Source organism: Gekko japonicus, unplaced genomic scaffold (assembly GCF_001447785.1).
Source record: "Gekko japonicus isolate JY-2015 unplaced genomic scaffold, Gekko_japonicus_V1.1 scaffold316, whole genome shotgun sequence".
In the NCBI taxonomy this organism is placed as follows: domain Eukaryota; kingdom Metazoa; phylum Chordata; class Lepidosauria; order Squamata; family Gekkonidae; genus Gekko; species Gekko japonicus.
The window spans coordinates 572,400-598,602 of NW_015169784.1; the positions used below are offsets into that span (position 1 = coordinate 572,400).

Sequence of the window (26,203 nt, forward strand, 5' to 3'; positions counted from 1 at the left end):
AGAATGCCTCTAAATACCACCTGCTAAGGAGCAAACAGGGCATTCAAGATATGCTTAAGGCTTCCTGAAAGAATCTGGCTGGCCTGTATAGGAAACAGAATGATAGAATAGCTTGATCTTTGGCTTGATCTCACAAGACTTTCCCTATGTTCTCACTGCAGGTACATGCAGGCCTGAGCTAGCAAAAGGTGTACGTTCTGAATACGACACACGGCACATTTGCCAAGAAGCCAGAAAATACTTTTGATGCCAGGAACAACTGCCTCTTGCTATGAATTCTCCAGTATCCAAGTAAGCCTTAGACTGTCTGTGTGCCTGCCATCTTAAGGACATTCACTGGGAGTAAGATCCACTGAACAACATGGGACTTATGTCAAAGTAGAGCTGCTTATGAATGCTTCCTCAGTCATCTAGGGCAACTTGGGTTTAGAAGAAGAAGAGGAGATTGGATTTATACCCTGCCCTTCACTTGGGAGTCTCAGAGTGGCTTACAAACTTCTCAGAGTGGCTTACAAACAGACACCCTGTGAAGTAGGTGGGGCTGAGAGAGCTCTTTCAAGAACTGCCCTTTTAAGGACAGCTCTGACAGAATTATGGCTTGCCCAAGGTCATCCAGCAGCTGCAAGTGGAGGAGTGGGGAATCAAACCACTATACCAAACTGGCTCCAAATACATATTTAATATATGTATCGTTCACATTTTTAAATGTATTGCCAAAGCATATTAAGTTCACATACTAAGCACAGAAAAACCATTGCTTTTTAAAAAACATTCTGTCTCCCTTATTTATTTAGTACGGTTTTTTGTATCCCATGCCACCTCTATGGATCTCAGGGTGGTGTACTATGTTCTTCCTTACTCCCTTTCATCCTCCCAAAAGCCCTAAGACATAGGTTAGGCTGAGAGAGAGTGACTAGTTACCCAGTAAATCCTGTGGCAAGCAGGATTTGAACCCAGGTAGTCCTAGTCCAATACTGTAACTAGTAGACCATTGGTCCTCTAAAGTATGTCAGAAAAACCCAAGTAAAACTTGGGCGGGGGAAGATTCTGATAGGTTTATCTTGCCCTGCGTGAATATCTCCATTCTATTGACTAAATTACTAAGAAAGAGTTGTTCGGTGAGTTGGCTGGTTAAAGATGGGGCTGCAGGGCTGGTGGAAGGGAGGTGGGTATGGTGACAAAATTCTGGGAGCTAAGGTCACCCTGGCAGCCCATAGAGATGGGCAAATCATACAATCTGTTTGATGTTTCACACTGGTACGGGGGTAGAGGGAACATTGGGGGTTCCGTAATGTCTGTTGGCACCCCTAACCTGGATAGCCCAGGCTAGCCCAATCTAATCAGATCTCGGGAGCTAAGCTGGGTTGGCCCTGGCTAGCATTTGGACAGGAGATGTCCAAGGAATACCAGGGTTGTGATGTGGACACAGGCAACAGCAAACCACCTCTGAACATCTCTTGCCTTGAAAACACTACAGGGTCAATCATAAGTCAGCTATGACTTGACGGCAAAAAAGGTGTATCTTGGTAGCTGAGGTAGGGGTCATTATTCAATGGCTCATGTAGATCTCTACCAGTGTTCCCTCTAAGCTGAGTTAGTGTGAGGTAGCTCACAGTGTTTTAGCCTCTGCCTCACATATTTCTGTCTTAGCTCAGGAAGGATGGTTCCAAAGCAAACTAATTTATGCAGTAGCCAAACTGCTCGCTCACAACTTTAATGCCAGTAGGTCACAAAGTAGAATTGTTGCTGACAAGACTCCACAGCTTAGAGGGAGCATTCTCTACGCGTAACTATTTCCAGTTAGTTCAGAGTCCTGTTATTTGATCCAAGTGGGTGGTGGCAGCACCAGTGATTATAGGTTAGGGTGGATTTAGCTGTGACCATAAAGTTGGAACCACCAATCCTCCCATTCTATAATCTAGTCTACTAATGACCTTTGGAGCAATAAGAGACTGAGGGGAAGAAAGCTTTTCCAAGGGCTTTCACAATTTCTTGGCAGGGACTCAACAAATATATATTTTTAGGATGGGTGGGTAGGCAAGTCCTATCACTTTTCAAAACCTTTCTATGGAGATGATCGACTACGACAGCAGTTCGTACCAGGCTAGGGAATGGGACATATGAGGCTCAAAACTAGACAAGATATTGGGAGTCAGAGCTCCTAAGCCTTTTCTTTCTGCCTGCACAGGATTTTGAACCGGACCACAGCATGGAAGGAGGGGGCGGGGAACGGGGGCTCAACCTTTCTTACACTGCAGATTTCCCAACTTGAGCTATTCACCGCCTGGGGCAAACTTATATGCAACATACAGAGTGCCTGCATATTGGCTACAAAAGTGTGAACAGCAGTTCTGTGTGCATGTTTTGGGTTGGGAAAATAACACTGAGGGGCGGAAGGAATTAGTAAAATCCCCCTCCACCACGATGCGAATCCACTGAGAGAAAAGCCAGGGAACTCTGATCACAGAGCTCCCAGTGTCATGCCTAATTTATATATATGCAGGTCTGGTTATACAGTATATATATGCTACACTTCAACTACCTAAGAAACTGCAGAGCTTCAAGGGCTCCTTAGACTCATTCCTTTCTCCAGGGAGGTCAGACCAAAGAATCTCCCTTACAGCTCAGATTCCATTACACCGCACTAGCTCCTTGCTGTTAAAGAGAGATGGCACAGTCTTTTAAGAGCTTGTAGTGTATTTCAACCATCAGTTATCTCTCAGACCACCGTGCTGCCAGAATAAAAGACAGGTGGGTGGAGAAGAGAGAGCCATGGATGCCAGGACAAAAATATAACATACATACAGATTTGTGTAATGCTGTCAGTGATACTTAAGGATCAGAAAGACAGCAAGAAGTTGTTAAGATCAGAACCAGACTTCACATTGTCAAGCCGTGTTTGTTGGGGGAAAACAACACAAGGAGATGTGTACACATGAATACACATGAAGTTACCTTATAGTGACTCAGTACACTGGTCTACCAAGGTCAGTACTGTCTACTCAGACTGGCACTGCCTGGTCCTTTTAACTGGAGATGCAGGAGATTGAAACTGGGACCTTTTGCATGCAAAACAGAGGCTCTTTCGCTGAGCCACAGTCCTTCCCCAAAAGAAGAGTTGAATTTATACTCCGCCCTTCACTTGGAGTCTCAGAGCGGCTTACTATCCTCTTCCTTTCCCACAACAGACACACTGTGAGGTAGGTAGGACTGAGAGAGCTCTGAAAGTACTCCTGTTAAGAGGAGGAGGAGGAGAAGGAGAAGCAGAAAGGAGGAGGAGATTGGATTTATACCCTGCTCTTCATTTGGAGTCTCAGAACGGCTTACAAACTCCTTTCCCTTCCCCTCCCCACAACAGACACCCTGTGAGGTAGGTGGGGCTGAGAGAGATCTTTCGAGGACAGCTCTGACAGAACTATGGCTTGCCCAAGGTCATCCAGCAGCTGCAAGTGGAGGAGTGGAGAATCAAACCCACTTCTCCCAGATTAGAGTCCACGCACTTAACCACTACATCACACTGGCTCTCTGTGGCTCCCAGATGCCCACTGCCTTTTCCCACAGGTATCTGGGGCAGAAGCAGCTTCGGCCTTCCTCTTGCACATTTTGGGTCTTTAAATCACCCCATGGAGCCACTGTCATGTTACTTAGCTTGCTGCATGTAATTTTCTCAATGGAGAAACCACTGGCTCCATTGCAAAAAAACCAACAACAACATACAGCAATGTGTCATGATTTTCGCAAAAGAGACGATCGTGGCAGTTTGAGGACGTGAAAATGGTCTGGGGGAGGGGGAGGCTAGAGCTGCTTCTCCCCACATGCGTGCGACTGTAAGCACAAAAGGGTCAGTGGGCATCTGGGAGGAACAAAACTCCCACTGTGCATTTGACGCAAAGTCCTCGTCTCACCCCCGCCAACAAACACGAAGACTGCGTAATGTGACGATTGGCCCCGTCAGGCCAGCACATCAGCTCCTCACCGCTAAGGGAAACCCATCCTGAGACTGACGGGACCTGCCGTGATGCAGCTGAGCTCATCCTTCTTGGGTCAGCGGCCCACTTGGATGAGACGGCTCGAGCACTTTGGCGATGTCAAGGATGTGAGGTTCTTAGGTTCGAACAGCAGCTCTCTGGATTTGGGAGCCTCTCCTCCCTCCCCATGTGCCTTGCAGTGACACTGACAACCTGGGAATGTTTTCAGATCCACGGTGTCAACCACCTCCTCTCTTTCCCCCACCTATTGCATACTCTGTTTATACCATCTGTCGCCACCTTGAATTGGTGATGCATCGCAATATTGATTCCTTCCCTGTTGGATCGATACGAAACATTCCTTGCTTTGTCTCGTATTTTCTTGAGCAGAGTTTTAGCCCAATCGATTGTGGCCATACATTCCAGGGGGCTGGTAAGACAGGTTGTGAACATATCCTTCACTTCCTGGCGCCACCCCTTCCTCTGCTTACTACAGGCTCTGAGCCACATTCCCCCACTCTGTACACAACCACGGCTCAAACCTTGGTTTTCCCCACATGGGAATGAGCTGGGTGGGCATGGGAGTGGGCTAAGAGAACCACACTTCACCAGGTGACATAGAATCATAGAGTTGGATGACCAGGGTCATCTAGTCCAGCCCCCTGCACAAGGCAGGAAATTCACAAATACCTCCCCCTCCACACCTGCAGCGACCACTGTTCCACACCCAGAAGATGACAAAAAAACCTCCAGGATCCCTGGCCAAACTGGCCATGACGACATGACAACAGTGATTCCTGCTACACCTTCCAAGTGGCCACGTCATTACAAACTTGTTAAAAAAAAAAATTCCTATCCACTCCAAGATTCTCCTGCAGGGAAACGAAATTGCTTTCTACAATATTGGTAGAAAATGGGGAGGTTCAGCAAGGTATGTGAAGTTTGGGTGGTGAGCTTTGGACCTGAGCCACTTTAGTATAGTAGAAAAACACTGCATGCTCTCCGAAGGGTTTAAATACGCTTAAGTCTTACACATTGGAAGCTGGCAAAGGAGTCTGGATTACATGACCCACTGTTTCTGCCCAGTTTGGGGAAAACACTTGTTCATACATTGTTGAATCTCAATATCTAAGTTGGTTTTAATTATCATCATTCTGTGAGACTCATGATACCCAAGCAGCTTAGGAAGACCATTGGCAGCAATACAGGGTAAACTAGGAATGGAGAGCAGACAAAAAAAAAAAATGACATGCTGCCTTGCAGCAAATGGTTCTCAAGAGCACTTGATCCATCCATTGCATTTCCAGTGTCAGTGTGGTGCAATGGTTAGAAATGTTGGGCTACTATATAGGGAATGTAGAGAATAAGAATATAAGAGAAACCATGTTGGATCAGGTCAATGGCCCATCCAGTCCAACACTCTTGTGTCATACAGTGGCCAAAACCCAGGTGCCACCAGGAGGCCCATCAGAAGGGCGAGAACTCCAGAATCCCTCCCACTGTTGCCCCCTAAGCACCAAGAAGACAGAGGATCACTGCCCCAGACAGAGTGTTATATCCATACCTCTGTTCCATATGTTTATCTGGGTTCCAATCCCCTCTCTGCCATGAAGCTCACTGGGTGAGCTTCGGGCAGTCAATTTTGGCCTCATCTTACCTCTTGGGGATGTTGTGAAGATAACAGGGTTGTACTTACCTGTAACCATTGTTCATGCAGGCACACATGGGGCTACATGACTGCAGGTCAGCCACGGGGAAGAGCTTCCAAGCTCTTCTGGAGAAGTTCCTAGGCTCTGGCGGGCTCTCCCTCCCTTCTGTCTACAGAGATCCCTTTTCCTATCCAAAGGGTCATGTGTAAGAGGTGGGGAGAGAACTCCTCCCCATGTGGGACTGCACAGAAGCAACAATGATGAAAGAATGGTGAAGGAAGAACCATGCCACGGCTACTGTGAGCTAAGCAGAGATAGGGCAGGATGAAAAGATTCACTAGCTAGAAAGAGCTATCCCATCCTTCACAAGAGGAGTTCAGTGTGGCATACACGGTTACCCTGTTCCCAAATGTATCCTCACCACGACTCTGTGAGTTAGGTTAGGAAGGGAAGGGGAGAACAAACAATTGGCCCAAGATAATCCAGTGAGCTCCATGGATGAGTTGGGTTTCAAACCCAGATTTCCCCAATCTAAAATGCTGTAGGACCCATTTGCTTCTTCTTTCGTGCATGGGGTGGAGAGATGTGACAAAAGGAACTTTTTCTCTTTCCCCAAAATACTAGAACCTCAATGAAGCTGATGGGCAGAAGATTCAGAATGGACAAAAGGAAATACTTCTTTACACAGAGTGTGATTAAAATGTGGAATCCGCTGCCAGAGGATGTAGTGATGGCCACAGGTATAGACAGCTTTTAAAGGGGATTAGGTAGATTCATGGGGGAGAGGTCTATCAGTGGCTATTAGCCATGGAGACTGGAGGGAACTTCCACGTTCAGAGGCACTAAACTTCTGAATCCCAGTGCCAGGAGTCAGCATTATGGGAGGGTCTCAGCCTGTTGTTCACCCTCCAGAGGAAGTGGTTGGTCACTGTGCGAGACAGGATGCGGGATTAAGATGGACCACTGGTCTGATCCAGCAGGGCCCTTCTTCTGTTCTTATCCTGAGACTGTTCTGCATCCCATCATATCTGAAGAAGTGCGCGGTGACTCATGAAAGCTCATAGCCTACCACAAATTTTGTTAGTCTTTAAGGTGCTACTGGACTCTTTTTTACTGCTACAGACAGACTAACACATCTACCCATCTTCATCCATTGTGTATTTATATAGAAAATTTCTTACTTGCTTTTCAAACCAGCAGCATTCCAAAGCTAGCTACAAAATACTGTAACAATAAAATCATTTAAAATACTAATCAAGATCCAAAACCAAAGCTGCAGCCAGCAAAACATTAGTCAACAGTCACCAAAGGCCTGAATGAACAAATGGGTCTTTATGGTCTTCTAAAAGCACAAAAGACCCAGCTCCCGTGAACTGTCTACATGGAATCCCTACAACACTACGCCCATCTGCGATACACCCACAACCTGAACAGCAGCCCATAACAGGAGAAACGCACGTCCTCCTCCTCCTCCTCTTATCCCCCTAATTCCCATTACTCTGAAATGACATCCTTCAGTGATATCCAACGTCTAATCCTGTGAATAGTTTACAAGTACATCCTAAGCTCCATTTGACTTCTCTGTGCAGGCAAAAGGCTGCTTAATTTGACCAGATTTAATCTATGCAAATAAAAGAAAGAAGCAGATGGCACAACGCCCGTGTTTCGGTAGATCTGCCTGCGTATGAGTGTTCACGATTCCATTTTCAATAGGCCCTTGAGAATTTCTGTTCTGCAGAAAGGAGGGAAGGAGAGCGTCCTCCGAGGCTCCAACGGATGATTGATGGGGATCCTGCTCAAAATGCCACGCACGGAATTTAGACACAGGCTCCCGAGGACAGACGCACACGGCTGGCCAAAGAATCGGCACAGGGAACAGCGTACATCTCGACGTACTAAATTAAGGGATTGCCAACAGTCTGTTCACTCTGGTGCCACTCCAAATAGCTCCTGCCCTGACACCCTCTGGCTTCCATCCTCCCCTCTCCATGTTACTCAACAAATAAACAAGCAGAGGGGAAAAGAGGCGAGCATCAAAGTCCCGAGAACCGCCCCGGCATGACACAGTGCTGAGACGCTGGTCTTGTGCCCGCCGCATCACGGCTGATCCATCATGTGTTGAGCCAACACCAACCACTACCACCTCCTTTCTTTTTGTCTCCATCTGAGAGGAAAGCACATGGCTGGGGGGAAAAGCACGGGGGGGGGGTCCTGAAATTCTTCCAGCAGATAATTTCTGCTGTTCCTCCTCCCCTGGCGCTAATAAATCATGGAACATGACCTTTCTGGGGTGCTGCGTGCATTGTAATTCTGCTCGTGATCCATCCCCGCCCCCATTTTTTTATTAGCCTGTGAAAAGGCAAACAAACAAATCAACTTATACGTATGCCCCGCTGAGGGGGGGGGGGAAAAACGGAATGGGGAGAATAAAGCAGATATTCGTCTCCCCCCCCCCCTTGCCCAAAGATTCATCTTGTTTGCTGACAGCTGTTTGCAGTTAGGGGGGGGCAAGTGGAATCAAGGGCCTTAAATCATTTTTCATTTGTGGGTCCGCAAAAACGTCTCTCTCTATTCATCCAGCCTATTTTTATCCCCTCCCCTGGCCCGCTTAATTATTTAGATTTGATCATCTCGGGGACAGAAATATTCTGCTTCCAGAAAGAGTGCGGTAACCCCACTCTCTGCCCACAGGCTACAAATCTAACAAATAAGGCCGCAACATTTCAGGAACTAAACTCGGCTAGCTGAATCAAATTTTTGTTTTAAATATTTTGATCGACTAAAAACTGCCTCCCAGCAATCTGCTAAGGTTATTTAAAAAAAAAAGAAGAAGAACAGATGGCAAACGTCGTCTTAGAAGGAAGCACAGAAGAAAGCAAAATGCTTCTTCAGAGACAATGTTTGCTGTGATACACTGAGGCATCATCTTGAAAAAACAAGCAGCACATTTCCCCCCTTTTGAATTATTGGGTTTGTTTCCCCTTGTATGAAAATGGAGGTGGGGGAAAGCGCTGCCAAGTCACAGTCGACTTCTGGCGACCCCATAGGTTTCTCAAGGCAAGAGACGATCGGAAGTGGTTTGCCATTGCCTGCCTCTGGACTTCCTTGGAGGTCCCCCATCCAAGTACTAACATAAGAACATAAGAAACGCCAATGTTGGATCCGACCAAAGGCCCATCCAGTCCAACACTCTGTGTCACACAGTGGCCAGAAATACCAGTGCCATCAGGAGGTCCACCAGTGGAGCCAGGACATTAGAAGCCCTCCCACTGTTGACCCCCCCCAAGCACCAAGAAGACAGAGCATCACTTGCCCCAGACTGAGAGTTCCTACCTATACCTTGTGGCTAATAGCCACTGATGGACCTCTGCTCCATATGCTTATCTAATTCCCTCTTGAAGCTGTCCATGCTTGTAGCCGCCACCACCTCCTGTGGCAGTGAATTCCATGTGTGAATCACTCTTTGGGTGAAGAAGTACCTCCTTTTATCCATTCTAACCCGACCGCTCAGCAATTTCATGGAGTGCCCACGAGTTCTTGTATTGTGAGAAAGGGAGAAAGGGAGAAAGGGAGAAAAGTACCTCTTTCTCTACCTGTTCTTTCCCATGCATAATCTTGTAAACCTCAATCATGTCTCCCCTCAGTCATCGTTTCTCCAAGCTAAAGAGCCCTAAGCGCCTTAACCTTTCCTTCATAGGGAAAGTGTTCCAATTGCCCTTTTCTGCACTTTTTCCAAAGCTATAATATCCTTTTTAAGGTGTGGTGACCAGAACTGCACACAGTATTCCAAATGAGGTCGCACCATTGATTTATACAGGGGCTGACCCCGCTTAGCTTCCGAGATCGGACAAGATTGGACTTAGTCTGGGCCACTGAAGTCAGGGCTGTATAAAAATACCTGCAGATTTAATCAATTCATTAAACGTAGTAGCAAGCAATAGCAAGGAGGAGTGTACTTTCACAAAACTGTTGTTGAGCAATTTTTCTCTCTTGTTACTGAATACGCACAGGAAGTGTCCCCCGCCGCCATATCTAGGAACAGGGTATTGCCTGAAGACACATGATGCTGCAACACTGCTGAAGCAAAGTGGGTTCCTAGATGGTCCCTCGCTACCTGGATGGGAAACCCTCCTAGGAATCCTGTGTCAGCTGCCTAGAGCTCCACGGGAGAAAGGAGTGGGATAGAAAAATAATTCTATTTAATGTTAAGGTTTATTCGTTGCTAATAGCCGAAGGCCACTCCAGCCCTAGTGTTCCCTCTAAGCTGAGTTCGTGTGAACTAGCTCACAGTTCTTTAGCCTCCAACTCACACATTTTTGTCTTAGCTCAGGAAGGTTGGCTCCAGAGAAAACTAATTTATGCCGTAGCCAAATCGCTCGCTCACAACTTTAATGCCAGTAGCTCACAAAGTAGAATTTTTGCTCAACAGATTCCACAGCTTAGAGGGAGCATCGGTTCTAACATAATAACAGAACTAAATTTCAGTCCAGTGGCACTTTTAAGACCAACAAAGTATAATTCTGGGTATGAGCTTTTGTGTGCATGCATGCTTCCTCAAATACTTCAGATAAGAAATAACAGAAACCGAAAGGTCCAAAGACCACACAGAGCTAAAAAACATAATAAAAGCCAAGCAGGCTCTGAAACATAAACATTTATAGTAAAAGAACAATAAAGTTTGAGTTTCCTTCCCATAAAACAAACTACAATGAGTATGAGCGGTTTATTGCCTAGCTAGACAAAGCTTTGGATACAAGAAATGCATCAGCTGGCTGCAGGCAACCATAAGCAGAATGAATTTGCAGCGGAGCTCTCGTCTCCCTGCCTGCCACCTGCAGTGACCTGTCCCCCCTACCCTGAAAAGACATCCCAAGGATCACGGGGCACTGTGGGACAGAGCTGGACATTGCACAGGGGACTGCGGTCAGAATACCCTGAAAAGACATCCCAAGGCGTGGACATTGCACAGGGGACTGCGGTCAGAAGCGGCATCAGAAGAAATCCCCTGCCCTTTGCATGGGCTCATCCTTGGTTCACAGAAGCGCTTCCGCAAGAGAGGAGGGAGGAGGCGGATGATTCTGAATGATTTCCTTTCAAGAGGCAGCTGCCTGTATCACAACTCACTCTATTCCCAATCCTCAGGATCAGTTGTTCAGGGGGCACAGGCTGATGGGAGAGATCCACTCCACGAACTTGTTCCAGTACAAGATTCGTAACACGGTAGTAACGGGGGAACGGGGGGGCTTGCCGATCAGCTTCCAGGAAATCTTCAGGATTTTAGGGCGGCCAAAATGAGGCTGGGAAATAACTGAGAGATTTTGGGGGCGGAGCCTGTGGAAGGTGGAGTTTGCGAGGAGAGGGACCTCAGCGGGGTACAATGCTACAGAGTCTACCCTCCAAAGTAAGCATTTCCTCCAGGGGAACTGATCTCTGTAGTCTGGAGATCAGTTGGCATTCCAGGAGGTCTCCAGGCCCCACCTGGAGGATGGCAACCCTATTTATTAACTCGCTGCTGGAGAAACTGCCCCCCCCCCGGTCTTACTAAAACAGCCTTATGCAACTGCAGGGGTGAAAAGCCAGCCACAGACATGGCCAAATGCTCAATTTAGTTTACAATGTTTCTAGGTCATTTTTCAACAAAAACATTTTTAAGAAATCAGTTTACAAGAAATCAGATACCCAAACATATTATAAATACAATGAAAACTGTATAGTAGTTTAAAGCGACAGAAAAACAGTAAAAAAGCAGCACTTGCCCTGACCTGGATAGCCCAGGCAAGCCCGATCTCGTCAGATCTCGGAAGCTAAGCAGGGGCGACCCTGGAGGAGGCCTCCAAGGAATACCAGGGCCGGGATGCAGAGGCAGATAATACCAAGCCACCTCTCTGAAACGTCCAAGCCCTACAAGGGGTCGCCAGAAGTCACCATGACTTCCAGGCTCGCAAGCACACACACACACGCAGAATACACAAAAAAGCAGCACTTAACGTCATAATGACCTATAAATTAGGCTATCCTGAGAGGAAGCAGCTGGCTTCCAAGGCCATTTACTGAGCTTTGAGGCCAAGCCAGGATTTGAACCTGGGTTTCTTCGCGTGAAGTCCAACAGTTTACGCTGCACTACATTAGCTAACCAGAACCAATTGTACTGATTTGTGCAAGGTCTCGGTGAACAATGCAATTCTACTGTAGTTAGGGTGAGGATCAGAGGATGTACCGCCCCCCCTGGAAGCTGATCCTGTTTTTTGAGGATCCAGAAGACACGGGAGAAATTGGCTGAAGCTGCAGGCCAAAATGCGGCTGAGCAGCAAATGGTGGGAAATTGACGCATACAATCAGGGGAAAGGGAAGAGCGAGGGCGGGGCAGTGGCTTGTGGGAAATCGGTCTTGGTCCGTTGGTTGCTGGCTGTGGCTGGTTATGGCCCAGACCAGGCCCTTCTTATGTTCCAATAAAGTTTTGAACTGTTTTGGTGCTTGGGAATTATTACACCCACCTACACTAGGTCCTCCCTTTGTGACCGTAATGCACAGACTCTACGACTCTGATTGTGAAGTGGCCCAGTTTGGTTTTACTACGAATCTCTTTGGCAGCTGCTATGGCTGAAAGGCGGTTTATAATTAAGGCAAACGGAGACAGAGGCGCCTCTGAGAGGTCAGCCTCCCTGGCCGCACCCTACCATGTCACAGTGCAGCTCCAGGTTGAGGTCCCCTTTGTTGGTGTGCAGGCGGACGTAGCCTTTCTTCTTGACGTACTGGTACCGCACCACGTCGTCCTCGATGGCAGCTGCCCGCAAAAGCAAAGGGCGAGTTAGCAAATGCATTCGCTTAATCCGTGCCGGCTGTCGGTGAACATGAACTGTGGAGATGACAAATTCTCCCAGAGACCTCACCTCCACATATGGTGATTTACAAGTCTTCAGATGATTAATTCTGCATTCATCTGCTCTGCTGCTTTTATCCAGCTTTTATCCGGAATGCGATTCTTAACCAGACCCAAGTCTGGGTTTTGAAGGGTCAGGTAAAATGTAATGCTAATCATAATAATTTCCCAGTAATTATGGGAATTAGCTTCAAACAAAGTCACAGTGTGCGATGCCTATTAAGCGGCAGGATCAACAACGCGTTTAAAAGAAAATTTCTGTTTGTGTTGTTGTTTTTACATCCCTCGGCTACCTCTGAAGCATTTATACTCATTTGTATATTGTGCAATGGCCTGGTTTTTTACAAAATGGGTAGCTTGCTGGAGGCGGGAGGGGAGAAGGTTCAGCCCTATAAGGATTGAGGAGAGGTCTGGAGAAAAATGCTCTGTCCCTTTAATAGCGGCCTACTGCCTGAAGATGGGCAGCTGAAGCTCTTCTTGGCATAGATGACATCACATCCCCTGGTAAACAACATCCAATTTATGCTGCTGCTAAAAAGACAGGGCATTTGTTCTCCAGGCAGTTGGCAACCCCACACAGTGTACAGGTTCTTCTTTGAAGCATGGTGTAACGGTGAATTAAGAGAGGGGCTGTGGCTCAGCGGTAGAGCATCTGCTCAGCATGCAGCAGGTCCCAGGTTCAGTCCCCGGCATCTCCAGTTAAAAGTTCCGGCAGTATGTGATGTGAACGACCTCTGCCTGAGAATCCCCAGAGAGCCGCTGCCAGTCGGAGTAGACAATACTGACTTTGATGGACCAAGGGTCTGATTCAGTAGAAGGCAGGTTCACGTGTTCACGCCGGAGTGTCAGCCCGCCATGTTCTGGGAACAGCGGAAGGCCTCCAGTGAAGGGGAGGTGCACCAAGGACCAAGACCAGCACTGAGCTCCCATGCCAGATGAAATGCTCAAGCTGCCCCCCCCCCCATCTCTCTTTGGCCAATAATTTACATAGCGGCACAAAGCACCAAAACCATTCACACATTTATTTCGTTAGAAACTTTTCTACAAAGGAAAGCTTTCAAGATGGCTTAGAGAGTGGAAGAAGGCATGCAAATGACTTAACAGTTCAGCATCTACCATTATCACAGCAGAGCTGCCAGGGGCTCACTGGCCGCTGGGAGAAGTCCTGTTGGGCTGATCGCCTGGGAAGGCCACCCCAGTCCCATGCGAGGGGCAGCCCTCACCCTGTATGGTTCATCAACAAATAGTCAAGATGTACGCATTCACACAACGTAAAGATTTTGTTTCACTGCAGAGGGAAGAAAGTTTTGTGTCAAGTTCACGGATTACAATTGTTGACGTGTAAACTAATGTTATTCACGCAGCACACTTAGATAAAGCGGTCATGTGAAACGGGAGTATATGTAAATTCCGTTGTGTGGATGCATACATCTTGACTACTTGTTGATGAAATACTACTCACTGCAACACAGCAGTCTAAAAATATATTTTTTCATTATACATCACGGCTGCTTTCTTCACTGTTTGCAACCTACCCGTGATCTCTCTGTGGTTTCTACACTCACCCTGTATGGGGCAGGCAGCAGCTCCTGCCAACATGAGCCACTGGCCTGAGACCTATGCTGGGAACTAAGTGCCCAGCCCAGCTAGGGGTGCCAGCCTCCAGGTGGGCCCTGGGGATCCGCCAGAATTACAGCTCATCTCCAGACTACATAGATCAGTTCCCCTGGAGAAAATGGGTGCTTCGTAGGGTGGGCTCTATGGCATTGTACCCCACTGAGGTCCCTGTCCTCCCCAGGCTCCATCCCCAAATCTCAAGGCATTCCCAGACCTGGAGTTGGCAACCCTACCCCCCATCCATGGCTGGGGGGGGCTGGCAACCCTAAGCCCAGCCAGTGCTGGGCAAGGAAGGAGGCACTCAGCCCAGCATGGAGCTGGCGGGTTTGGGGCCAGACGTGGGGTCCTCTTCCCAGGCCTTTTTCTCCCTCCCAGTCAGCCCCAGCAGCACCTGCAGTAATCACTTGACCGTTCAAAGCAGTGAAGTGGTGATCGTCTCCTCATCACAAGATCCATCCCCATGGGTAGTTAACTTCTACTGGACACCTTCAGGCTGGCCAAACTTGGGCTGTGGAGTAGGGGATGTATGCCTCATCTCCTTACCCACTCAGCACACTGGTCCTCCACCAAATCCGGAGGGCATCCTCGTGCCAGCGTAACATCCACCATGGCCCTCTCCAACATGAACAGGTTTTGGAAGCATGGCTGAAATCCCAGATTATATATAAGAGTTCAACTGTGCCTATGAAGCCTTGTGTGTGTTAGGTTTTGCCCTGTCCGCACATGACATCACTGCTCGGACACCTCCAGGTGTCAGAGGTGGGCTTGGTTTACTGGATGGGTAGGAAGAAAAGACACTTTTTCCCTCCCAGCATGCACTGGGCCAGCGTAGCACACTTACCAGCCTGTTGGGCCAGGCAATGAAATGGAAACGGAGCAGGGAGGGGAAAAGCAGAAGCTTACTTCATGATTGTTCTTGCAGAACTGGACCCCTGAACCCACTCAGTGGTGAGATCACCTGTTTTGACACAGACGTCTTTCTCACATCCACAATAACTAACCTGTAACACCTGTGCACCTGGGTAGGGTGGGGAGGCAACAACCCAGTCTTCTGAATGTTGAAAGAGTGCTCACCTAGCACAAAGGATTTGGCAGTCTAAGGCAACTGCCCTTCTGGGGAAGATCAGTTCATCTTGTTTTAGGTCCTACTTAACACCTCCACATTCTAACACTTGGTGCTAGGATGCATCCCTGTGATATGGGCCCTTGCGGAGGGGCAGCTGGCGGTTCTCTCTCAAGCTCTTTTGTTGCCAAGCAACCGGCACTTGCAAAATGGAAATCACAGCGTGTGCTGTCAATTCATGAATAGCTATCATAACTAGCTGACTTATCGGTTTACGCAAACAAAAGAAAGAAAAAGATAAGTTTGAAACATTGGGAAATGAATTGGTCCTCCTTCAATGAATATTTTGGAACTGATTAAAATTTGCTGATACCAGTCAATTCTTCAAGTCTTGAAGAATTCCAAGGTGGGAGAATTCCCCGCCACGAATTTGGGGGAAATGTACTCCACTTTGGGCTACATAGTACTATAGAGAACATGGGGGCTATGAAACCCTCACATTTATCCCAAGACGATCCCAAATCTGGAAACAGGAGAAGGGTTTGTTGTTCTCAAGCAACCCCATCCCGTTGGTGGCTCTCACAAGCATCCGGTACTGATTATGCAGAGAACAGAATCAAAGGGCCACACTTTGGCAGGAATGTGGCACCTGGGAGGAGACAGAGACTTGGGGATGCCAAATGCTAGATTGTATCTCTTCTTGAAAATGACAGGAAGAGAAGGACTGATCCACAGGGCAGTGGGCAAACAGAGGAGTTAAATTCCCTGGACACAAGAGGAACAGGATTCATTTGGGTTGTTTTCATTTGGGGATAACTTGGAGGAAAAAGTTCACACACCTAGGCTTCATTCTGATGCCTGCCATTACCATGTGGAGCTAACAAAGAGGAGACAGATACAACTGCAGACTGATAGTATACAGTAACTTGAACAGTAAAGAGACTATCCTAGAATAACAACAGTCAGGGTATGTTTAGTCAGAGGACAAAGCATTTCATTTATGTACCTTTACTTTGTAATCTTGCTTGATCCATTGCTATGCAGAGTATTGTATGTGGTTATTTTCTTTTTAATAAATTGGTACCTTTCCTTTGTAATTTTGCTTGATCCATTGCTATGCAGAGTATGTATGTGGTTATTTTCTTTTTAATAAATTTCTTCTTATTTTGGATCCTTGCAGTTTGTCCTTTATAGCCACAATAAACCCTACTCTAACACATTACTAATGTTACTAAAAGGATGGCAGGGGAAGAGAGGTGGTTGGTCAACAGACTCCTAGATCCCTGGGAGCACACAAGTGAGGTGGTCTCTTTAAATGCGTTCTCCTCCAAGCCCCACTGCCACCACTGCAACACGACTTGGCAAGTGAACTCAAAAGGCATATGCCTTAGTGGACAATGGTGTACTGCTCTTCCAAGCCCACCTAACTCTTGGAAGGGTTGATCAAGCCATCGCCGTGCTTGGAAAAGGCCATAGGCATTTAAAGAGATCGGGGTTTTTAAAAATGCCTTCTCCTCTAAGCCCCACTGCAGCGGCGCGACTTGGTGAGTCACGGACTGGAAACGGCATTTAAAGAGACTGCAGTCTCATTGAAAGCAATAGATGATGGGAGCACCTGGGGGGGCATAGAATTGGACCCCCAGCTCAATTATTTTAAAACTTGGGGGGGGGGGTTGAGAAGAGGCATCAGGTGCTATGCTGCAAATTTGGTACCTCTACCTCAAAAAACAGCCCCACCCGAGCCCCAGATATCCCTGGATTGATTCTCCATTATACCCTATGGGGACCAATGGTATAATGGAGCTGAAAATTTTTGGATTTTCCAAAAAATCCCCGAATTCCAATGCCAGGAATATTGGAAACTACTGATATTTTTCGGGGTCAATATACCTGAACCCCCCAAAAGTACCAATTTATTTTTTGCACAGCCCTACTTGGACTGCCAGCCCTCTTTGTGGGAAGAGGCATCAGGTGCTATGCTGCAAATTTGGTACCTCTACCTCAAAAAACAGCCCCACCCGAGCCCCAGATATCCCTAGATTGATTCTCCATTATACCCTATGGGGACCAATGGTATAATGGAGCTGAAAATTTTGGGGTTTTCCAAAAAATCCCCGAATTCCAATGCCGTACTGATATTAGGATTCAGGAATATCGGAAAATACTGATTTTTTGGGGGTCAATATATCTGAACCCCAAAAAAGTACCAATTTATTTTTTGCACAGCCCTACTTGGACTGCCAGCCCTCTTTGTGGGAAATACTCTAATCAACCAGTTGGTGGGAGCGTAAATACCAAGAGAGAAATGATCAACGTTCCCGGAGTCAGGTGGGCTTGGGAGAGTAGGGCACCACTGGGCAGAGACCTGGCATGGCCACTAAGCATCTCGACCTCTTAGAGGAAGCAAAGCAGAACAATGTTCACAGGTCAGCAGGGTGTTCTGCGGCAACCACCATTTTTCTCCTACTTCTTTCCTTTTCCACCTCATCCCCTTTTTAAAAGGTCTATTTATTTTTTTAGTCTATTTATATTTAGTTTCCCCCTGATTTGTCTTTCACTTGTCTGTGATTGTTTCCAAAAGCACACAGAAGTTGAGCTGGTAAAGCAACTGCAAAGGCACCTTTCCTGAAATGCAATCCTGGAGCACAGTTCATTTAAAAAAAAAGAAAAAGAAAAAGTTGGCAGGTAGAAGAACTGACAGTACCTGCTTCGTGCATTGTTTCTGGCGCCATAGCCGTGGACGTGAAGGAGGCACTCACTCTGCCTGTGGAGTAATGAGCCTGTTGAACAACAAAAGTATATTTAAAGTACTGCCACACACATTGACTCTTACACAAAGCGACAGCCACTCAACGGAATGTCTGGGAAAATGAGCATGTTTTACCTGGCACCAATACGTTCAACACCAGGCAAATGACTGTGGGAATGCATTCCAAGCTGGGGAAGCGGGGGGGGGGGGGGCAAACAGGAAGGCCTTGTCCCTGGAAACTGCCAACTTCTTTTCAGAAGAAGGAGCACGGCCTCCGAAAACAATCACATCTGCCAGGACAGCTCCGTTTTTAAAAACGTGGTTTTCCTTTTGCCAATTTACTATCTTCATTTTAATTTTTGCAGTGTTTTCAAATTATGCTGTAATCCTCCTTGAACATGTTCTAACATGGAATTGAAGGGTTATACATATTTTAAATATGTAATGGAGAAATGTGTTGCTGGTAAGTATTGCAATGTGTGCTTGTATTTTCTTTAAAGGTAAAGGTCTCCCTTGCTCGAAAGCCAGTCAAATCCGACTCTAGGGTTGCGGTGCTCATCTCCGTTTCAAAGCCGAAGAGCCAGCGCTGTCCGAAGACGTTTCCGTGGTCATGTGACCGGCATGACTAAACACCAAGGCGCACGGAACGCTGTTACCTTCCCACCGAAGTGGTACCTATTTGTCTACTTGCAATTTCTTGCTTTCGAACTGCTAGGTTGGCAGGAGCTGAAACTAGAGACGGGAGCTCACTCCGTCATGCGGCACCCGGGTCTTGAACTGCTGAACTACTGACCTTCCACAGCCTGCAGTTCAGCGTCTTAACCACTTGAGCCACCGCAGCTCAATTTTCTTTAATTTTCTTTAAGGGGCATTAAAACACAGCACACACTAAAGAAGTCAAAAGCTATAAAAAACACAGACTAGGTAATAAAAGCAACAGGACAACACCAGAGTGGAAAAAAGCATAAACACAGCATTTACCCACATTTCTTCCTCACTGTAGGTTTTTTTTTTGCAACTTTCACTAGTAACATGAAAACCTAAAACCACCACCTTTTAATTCTAGAGACCCCCCCACTGTATAGCAAAACCATTCAAACTCATAGTGAGGCCAACATATGCCTGTACTCATAATACTCATTCTGAAATTACACAAGGGTCAGATCCAGGTTTGGAGGGGGGGCCTTGGGCCCTCTAGTTGCTCCCTCCCACCAGCAATTTAGTATACAGGCCCTTTGTGTACATGCATATACATCTTTTCGGGAGAACGACTGCAACATGACTCTTCCATGCTCTTTTACGCCCTGCCAGTGCCAGCTAGGATAAAAGCCCTCTCTCAGAAGCTCCTGTGGACATCAAATGGCCTTGGCAGATGTCTCACCATGCCGATCCTTGACTTCGGCCCTGAATTTACCCCCATCGGCCATAAGGCAGGATACAGCATCGGCTTCATTATTAACCTGCTTTTGTGAGGAACAGATCTGAAGGTAGGGGAAGCAAGCGTGGTGTCCTGGTTAAGAGCAGAGGACTCTAATCTGGAGAACCGGGTTTGATTCCCCCACTCCTCCTCCACATGAAGCCTGGGCCAGTCATAGTTCTCTCCGAGCTGCCTCAGCCCCACCTACCCTCGCAAGGTGCCTGTTACGGGGAGAGGAAGGGAAGGCAATTGTAAGCCACTTTCAGACTCCTTAAGATAGAGAAAAGCAAGATGTAAAAACCAACTCATAAAAAACCTCAACAGCTGTCTTAACCCCCCCCCCTTATAAAAGAGCCTCTGATAGCACAGCCATTGACAAGCACTCAGGTCAAGGCCTCGCCAATCAAAACCTATAGGGGAACAGTGAAGTTGCTCCTGATTAGCTGGACTGATTCCCTGCTGATGGGCCATTCAGCATCTCTCTTCTATCCAGAACAGCCTTTTGGCCTTCCTCAATACCCATTTAAAGCTGGCTGTTAAAAGAATCAGCCAGGTCAACTTACCGCATTCAGCTTATCCACCTTTTTCTTCTCAGGAGCCTTCATGGTTGCTGCCAGAACATCGTCGCCTTTGAATTCTTTGTAAAGCTCCGACAAAGTCTCTCGAGTCTCAACATTGGTGTTTTTCAGGTAATAGGATGGATCTGATTTTGCTTTTTCTTCATCTACAAAACAACATTGCAATAATTGCCGTGGTTCTGAGAACGGGCCTCTCAACAGCCGGGCGATTTTGTTCCCCACCTGACCAATCGTGTTTCAACGAAAACACCACATCTATGCTACTCCCCCCCACCCCAAAGAAATAGCGTCAACAGCAGGGAAAAAAAGGAGGGTGAAGTAGATTCTGAACAGGCCAGTGCTGCCCCACACATTAACCTTTTTCCAAGGGGGTTGAAATCCAAAGGGTCTTGAAAGGAATCGCGAAATGTAGGGAGTTTCTGGTTGGTCTTTGACAGCTGACTGATTAGCAAAGCACGGAGCCCATCCTAGGAAGACTTGCCACAACCACACGCCCTCAGCAAGGCCACAGACACAGGCTTGCTGAGGTGTCTAGGTTTGGTAATCCTTCCCAGTGGCCAAGTAGGATGCAAATCCTCCCTTCGTGGAAACTGAAACCAAACAGTCTCTCTTTTCCAAAGCTCCCAGCTTTCCTCCGACTCATCGGTGAAGGACAGGTTTGCCAACCCTGTGTTGGGAAATTCCTGAAGATTTAGAGGTGGCGCCTGGGGAGTGACGGCTTTGGGGAAGGGAGGGCACTCAGTGGGTATAATCCCAAGAAGTCCACCCTCCAAAGCAGCCATTTTTTTGAGGGGAACTGATCTCTGTCATCTGGAGATCAACTGTAATTACGGGAGATCTCCAGGCTCCACTTGGAGGCTGGCAATCCTAGTGCAAGATAAGACTTCAGAAGAGACCGGGAATGATTGCCTTTTCATCTGCCGTAAGAATCTACTTGGAAGCAGCTGCCTCTGTCACAGGATGACACTTGGCTTGGATCCTCCCACCATTCTGTTTTTGGCCTGACACCCCCTGGCAGCCATTTTAAGATTGGCAAGGCCTGCAAAGCGGCCATTTTGTGGTGGCGCTAACTTTTCTCAGATTTTCAATCCTGCCTGCAGGCGTAATAAGGCTGGTCCATGGTCTATCTTAATTGTCCGCATAATCTCTTATCCAGTCTATCTTCAATTTATGAATTGCAGACTTTGGGCTTTTCATCATACCCAGCAACATCTCTCCCCCCCCTTCTCTCCCTCTTTGTTTGATTTCCAGCCTGAAGATGCATTCTGGTGGCCCCCAAAGCTCACTCACTACTTTGTGACTTTTTAATTGGCCATGATGAAGGTTTATATGCTACTGCTGACATGTGTTTAATGTGCTTTCCATTAGCTGGCTATGTTTTGCTTCAGATATCTTCTGTACTCCTGGCATCCTTCTTACCTGGATCTGTCACCTTCAAATTGTTCTTAACATGGAAAAAGCTGGAGACGTTAAATTTGTCCAAGTTGGTTGGATCCTAAATAAACACACAAACAAATAAACAGAGTATAAATGGTGTATAAAGGTTATGGTATGTAAAGGCTGAAATACCAGCAAGCTTTGGAGAAAACTAGGTTGTACAAACCCTAGCTATTGGTAGACATTTCACACACATAACCTACAGGTAGATCCAAACATAAGAGTGTGCATTTAACTTGAGTTACCAATCCCCAACTGTGGCCTGGAGTTAGCCTTCACAAATACCCAGGTCCAGCAGAGAATTCCCTATCCCCAGCCTCAATCTCCTGGCCTCGGGAAACTGAGGAGCAGGAGAAAAAATGGTCTCAACAATGACACTCTAGGAATTCCCCATAGTCTCTATGGTCTTTACCACAACACTCAGGGGAAATCCCTCCAGCATCCCCTGGGTGTGACAACACATCCTCCCCAGTGCCATGCTCCCCAGGCACTGCCACCAAAATCTCCCAGCATTTGCCTAGGCAGTGTTGGGAACATCACCTTGAGTTCTCCTAGAATAGCAATTGCTCTGTAGACTACAGAGATCAGTTCCCCAGGAAGAAATGGCAACTTTGGAGGGTAGACTATGTGACATCACATCTTTGCTGAGCTCCCTCCCCTCCCCAAACTCTGCCCTCCACAGGCCCCCCCCCCCCAAACCTCCAGGAATATCCCAGCTGACAACTCTATATCTAACTGATGTTGAACATATTCGTTATACCACATTAGGCCATTATGTCCACTCTGTTCTGTACTCTTTGTTGGAGTTACAGCAGCTCTTTAGGGTTTCAGATACAGCAACGTCTTTTCCAGCACCTGCCAGAGATTCAACCTGGGACCTTTTGCTTGAGAAGCAAGACTTGATCGCAGAGCAACATCCCCTACCATTTATGCCATATAATGGAAACAGGTTGATAACTGTGATCTATGAGAATGCACCTTAGAATGAAGTTTTAAAAAATGAAGGATAGACATATGGGTCCTGAACCAGAGAGCTTCGTGGGCAAGAGTGGGCTGTGAACCTCCTGGTATGCATGGAGATCTCTTGCCTCCTCTCTCCCCACTGAACTTAGCTCATCAGGTCTGAAATAGCTGATCAGCTGTTGGGGAAGGGGAAAGGAGACATTCCCTCTTCCAACATGTGATGAACGATGGCAGTGCTGATTCATCTATCTGGGGGTGCACACATTGCGCAGGAGCAAAACACAGAATACCCACACATACCAGATGCAGGTGGGTTTCCTCCTACGGCCCTGTAATAAGTACTCAGGATTGGACCTGAGTACAACCACACGAGGAGAGCTGTTTCCATGAGTACAGCAAACTTGCTAGTTCTTGGCAACCATTTAATTGTATGTATTTATACACGGCCGTTCTGTTTTATGGTCTGAAGAAACAAAACAAAATGAAATCGCCTCAGGCCACTGGATGACATCTCGTCAGAAGATTTCGGCATGAAATCCCTGGCCTGCGGAGAGCTGGTGTGGTGTAGTGGTTAAGAGTGGCAGACTCTAATCTGGAGAACTAGGTTTGATTCCCCCACTTCTCCACCTGAAGCCTGGTGGGTGACCTTGGGCCAGTCACAGTTCTCTCAGAACTCTCTCAGCCCCACCAGCCTCACAGGGTGGCTGTTATGAAGAGGAGATTATAAACTGCTTTGAGACTCCTTACTTAGGGTAGAGAAAAGCAGGGTATTAAAACCAACTCCTCTTCTTCTGGTCATCTTCTTGGAGAATACAGGCCTTGCATCGGGCCCTGGGAAGAGGGAAGAAAGGCTGCCTCCACAGCCATGATGCAGTCTACCTAGAGTTGACAGCTCTGGACTGTGAAATTCCTGGATATTTGGGGGGGTGGAGCCTGGGGAAGGCGGGGCTTGAGGAGGGGAGAGACCCCAATGGAATATAATGCCACACAGTCCACCCCCCAAAGCGGCCAACTGCTCCAGGTGAACTGACCTCTGTCACCCGGAGACGAGTTGTGATCCTAGGATTTCTCCAGCCACCACCTGCTTTACATTGACTAGTTTCTCAGCCGTTTCTTTTTAATACGGTGGTTTTGGTGTTCCACTTTTGAGGAAGCAAGGCGATTCAGCAGCTGGAAGCTGGCGGGGCCGTTAAGTGGATATGCAAGTGGCGAGATGAGTTTTTCAAAGGGGAATTATAAATATTTATATTTTGGACTTTTCACTGTTTGAGGAATTTGACTTGGGACTGTTTCTGAAGGCGGATTAATAGGATTGTTTGTGTATTTGGACCATGTATTATTGAGTTCCTGGCTATCATATTGTATTTTTGAAAAAGTACACTATTTATATAGGTTTTGAAAAAGTACACTATTTATATAGGTTTACACCAGGGGTGTCAACCATGCGGCCCGGGGGCCAGATGAGGCCCCCAGAGGGCTTCTATCAGGCCCACAGTGGAATTGATTGTCTTCTGCTTCTTCTTCCAGTTCTGCTGCTGCGTCATCATAGGTTTGCAGCTTACAGATAAACATCTGAACAGCATACTCAAGATTGCAACTGCACAGACATTTTAATGCAATAATTTAGAACTAGAGGTGTCAGTTATCAAACACTGTTCAATAAACAAAATATTGCAAGAGTGCTAATGTTTTAAGCATGTTTTTATTTTATGTAAAAAAAAAACCTTTGTGTTTGTGTCCTTTGTAAAGTTTATATCTCCGCTACCTGGCATTCCATTTGATGACACACATGGCCCGGCCCAACAAGGTCTCATTTATGTCAGATCCGGCGCTCATAACAAATGAGTTCGACACTCCTGGTTTAGATTATCATACTCACTGAATGTTGAATATATATATTTTTCGTTATTTGTGCAAGGTTTGGTCTTTTGTATAACTTACTACTTGGAGGCTGGCAACCCTACTACCCTCCCAAAACTACTACTCCTACTCAATACTATGTACTCATTTTGCATTTCCTAGTGACTGCTCTGATTTTTTTTAAAATCCCACTTTCTTTCAAGGCAACCTACTTGAGTTCCTTGAAGCCTGACGTGACAGGGTTCCAAAATGAGTATTTTTCGAGCGGCATTAGGAGGGGGGGAGAGTCTAAAAATGTAACGGGGAGCACACACAATGGCTGGGGGGTCTATGAGTAACATTTGGAGAATTGTCTAATACGTCAATGTGGACGGAAATTGTATAATTCTAGATGAATGCAACATTGTGACTTGAGATAAGAAACCGTCCAATATTCCACTGCCACTAACTCACCACAGAAAGCCAATAGCTCCGTCTCTCATTAAATGATATAATTATGTCTTTCATTCATCCCTGAAATTGTTTGCTTCCACTGGTGAATAAATCTTTAGTTTTATTGCTGGCAGTAAAGCCGAGACACATTTATGAAGTCAAGCACTGTGAGTAGGCCCACTGAAGGCAATCCACTGGCTTCCTTGTTTTCTCCCCTTTTTCTCCCCCATTTTAATTATTTTCTTTTGTCTTCTAGCTTCTGCTTGGGGAAAAAAATAAAGTGGGAGGCAGCCCACAAGATCTGGCTGAAGAAAATGGCCTTTCATTCCTTAGAACAGGAAATCTGTGTACAGGAGCCAAATGGGGTAGAATTCCCCCCCCAAATAAATACACCCTAGAGAAAGCGTTTGGAAAGATGGTAAAGCTGCCTGCTGATTTTGAGCAGCCCCACTCCACCCCATCAGAAACTGATCGAGGGTCTACCTAGACAAGATGCTGGAACTGGCCTCTCTCTCTCTCAGCACCAATTGCACAGAGGAGTGCTTTGGATTGGGACCACAACGCAAGAGAAGTTTAACCCTTCCTCAATCTGGTATGTTCTTGATGGGAACAAAGGTACAGGTAACACACATAATGTCTGTAAATTTAATCCAACAGCCAGAACAACAGTTCTGTGGAATTGTTCCTGGTTGGGGAGGGAGATTTAAACTGTCCCCACCGCGATCCTGATAAAAATCATGCCCCTTAAAGGTTGAGTAGCAAAGACATAAAATAATATACAAATATTTATTGCACAGTGCACCAAAGATTTAAGATTAAAAACATACATAAAATGCAAGTAAAAGCACTGAAAATAGTATACACAGCAAAAAAATTGGAGCTGCCCATACAGGAATTACAGAATATCAGTAATGGTTACACATATATAATAACCAAAGAATCAGAAGTGTTTTGGCCCCGAGGGCCTTCTTCAGTAGTCTAAATTGTACTAATACACATATAAAATAGTAAATATCAAAGATGGTAACTATGAACCACCATCCTGACCTTGACTGTTGCTCTATTTCCAGTGTGTGTTTATGTGTAAACCAGAAATGAGTTACCATCTCTGATGAGGGTAGGCTCTTCAGTATACGCAGGCATGACTTTTAGGTATTATTTAGAGCTTCACCCTTTCAATGACTCATATATAACCTGCTTGGCTTGAAAAAGATATTTTATATTTACTTTTTAATGTGTGTGCTAGTACAATATAGACCACTGAAGAAGGCCCACAGGGCTGAAACGCATCCAGTTCTGTGGTTACTATATATGTGTACCCATTAATTATATTCTGTACTCAGCAGTTCGAGATCCTAGTGCTGCGTGATGGAGTGAGCTCCCATCTCTGGCCCCAGCTCCTGCCAACCTAGCAGTCTGAAAGCAAGAAACTACAAGTAGATAAATAGGGACCGCTTCGGTGGGAAGGTAAGTGTTCCATGCACCTTGGCATTCAGTCATGCTGCCCACATGACCATGGAGAAGTCTTCAGACAGCGCTGGCTCTTCAGCTTAGAAATGGAGATGAGCACCGCCCCCTAGAGTCAGATTC

At 46.6% G+C, this 26,203-nt stretch overlaps 1 protein-coding gene across 1 annotated transcript in view; it reads right to left on the reverse strand.

The window, feature by feature from the left end:
- Positions 1 to 26,203, reverse strand: part of PPIL2 (peptidylprolyl isomerase like 2) — a 129,553-nt gene that overhangs the window by 53,312 nt on the left and 50,038 nt on the right. The window contains exons 9-12 of the mRNA XM_015416895.1: positions 21,341 to 21,416; positions 19,907 to 20,067; positions 17,882 to 17,957; positions 12,295 to 12,401 (exon numbers count right to left, since the gene is read on the reverse strand). Coding sequence (XP_015272381.1) covers positions 12,295 to 12,401; positions 17,882 to 17,957; positions 19,907 to 20,067; positions 21,341 to 21,416 — 420 coding nt within the window. The remainder of the gene's footprint in view (positions 1 to 12,294; positions 12,402 to 17,881; positions 17,958 to 19,906; positions 20,068 to 21,340; positions 21,417 to 26,203) is intronic.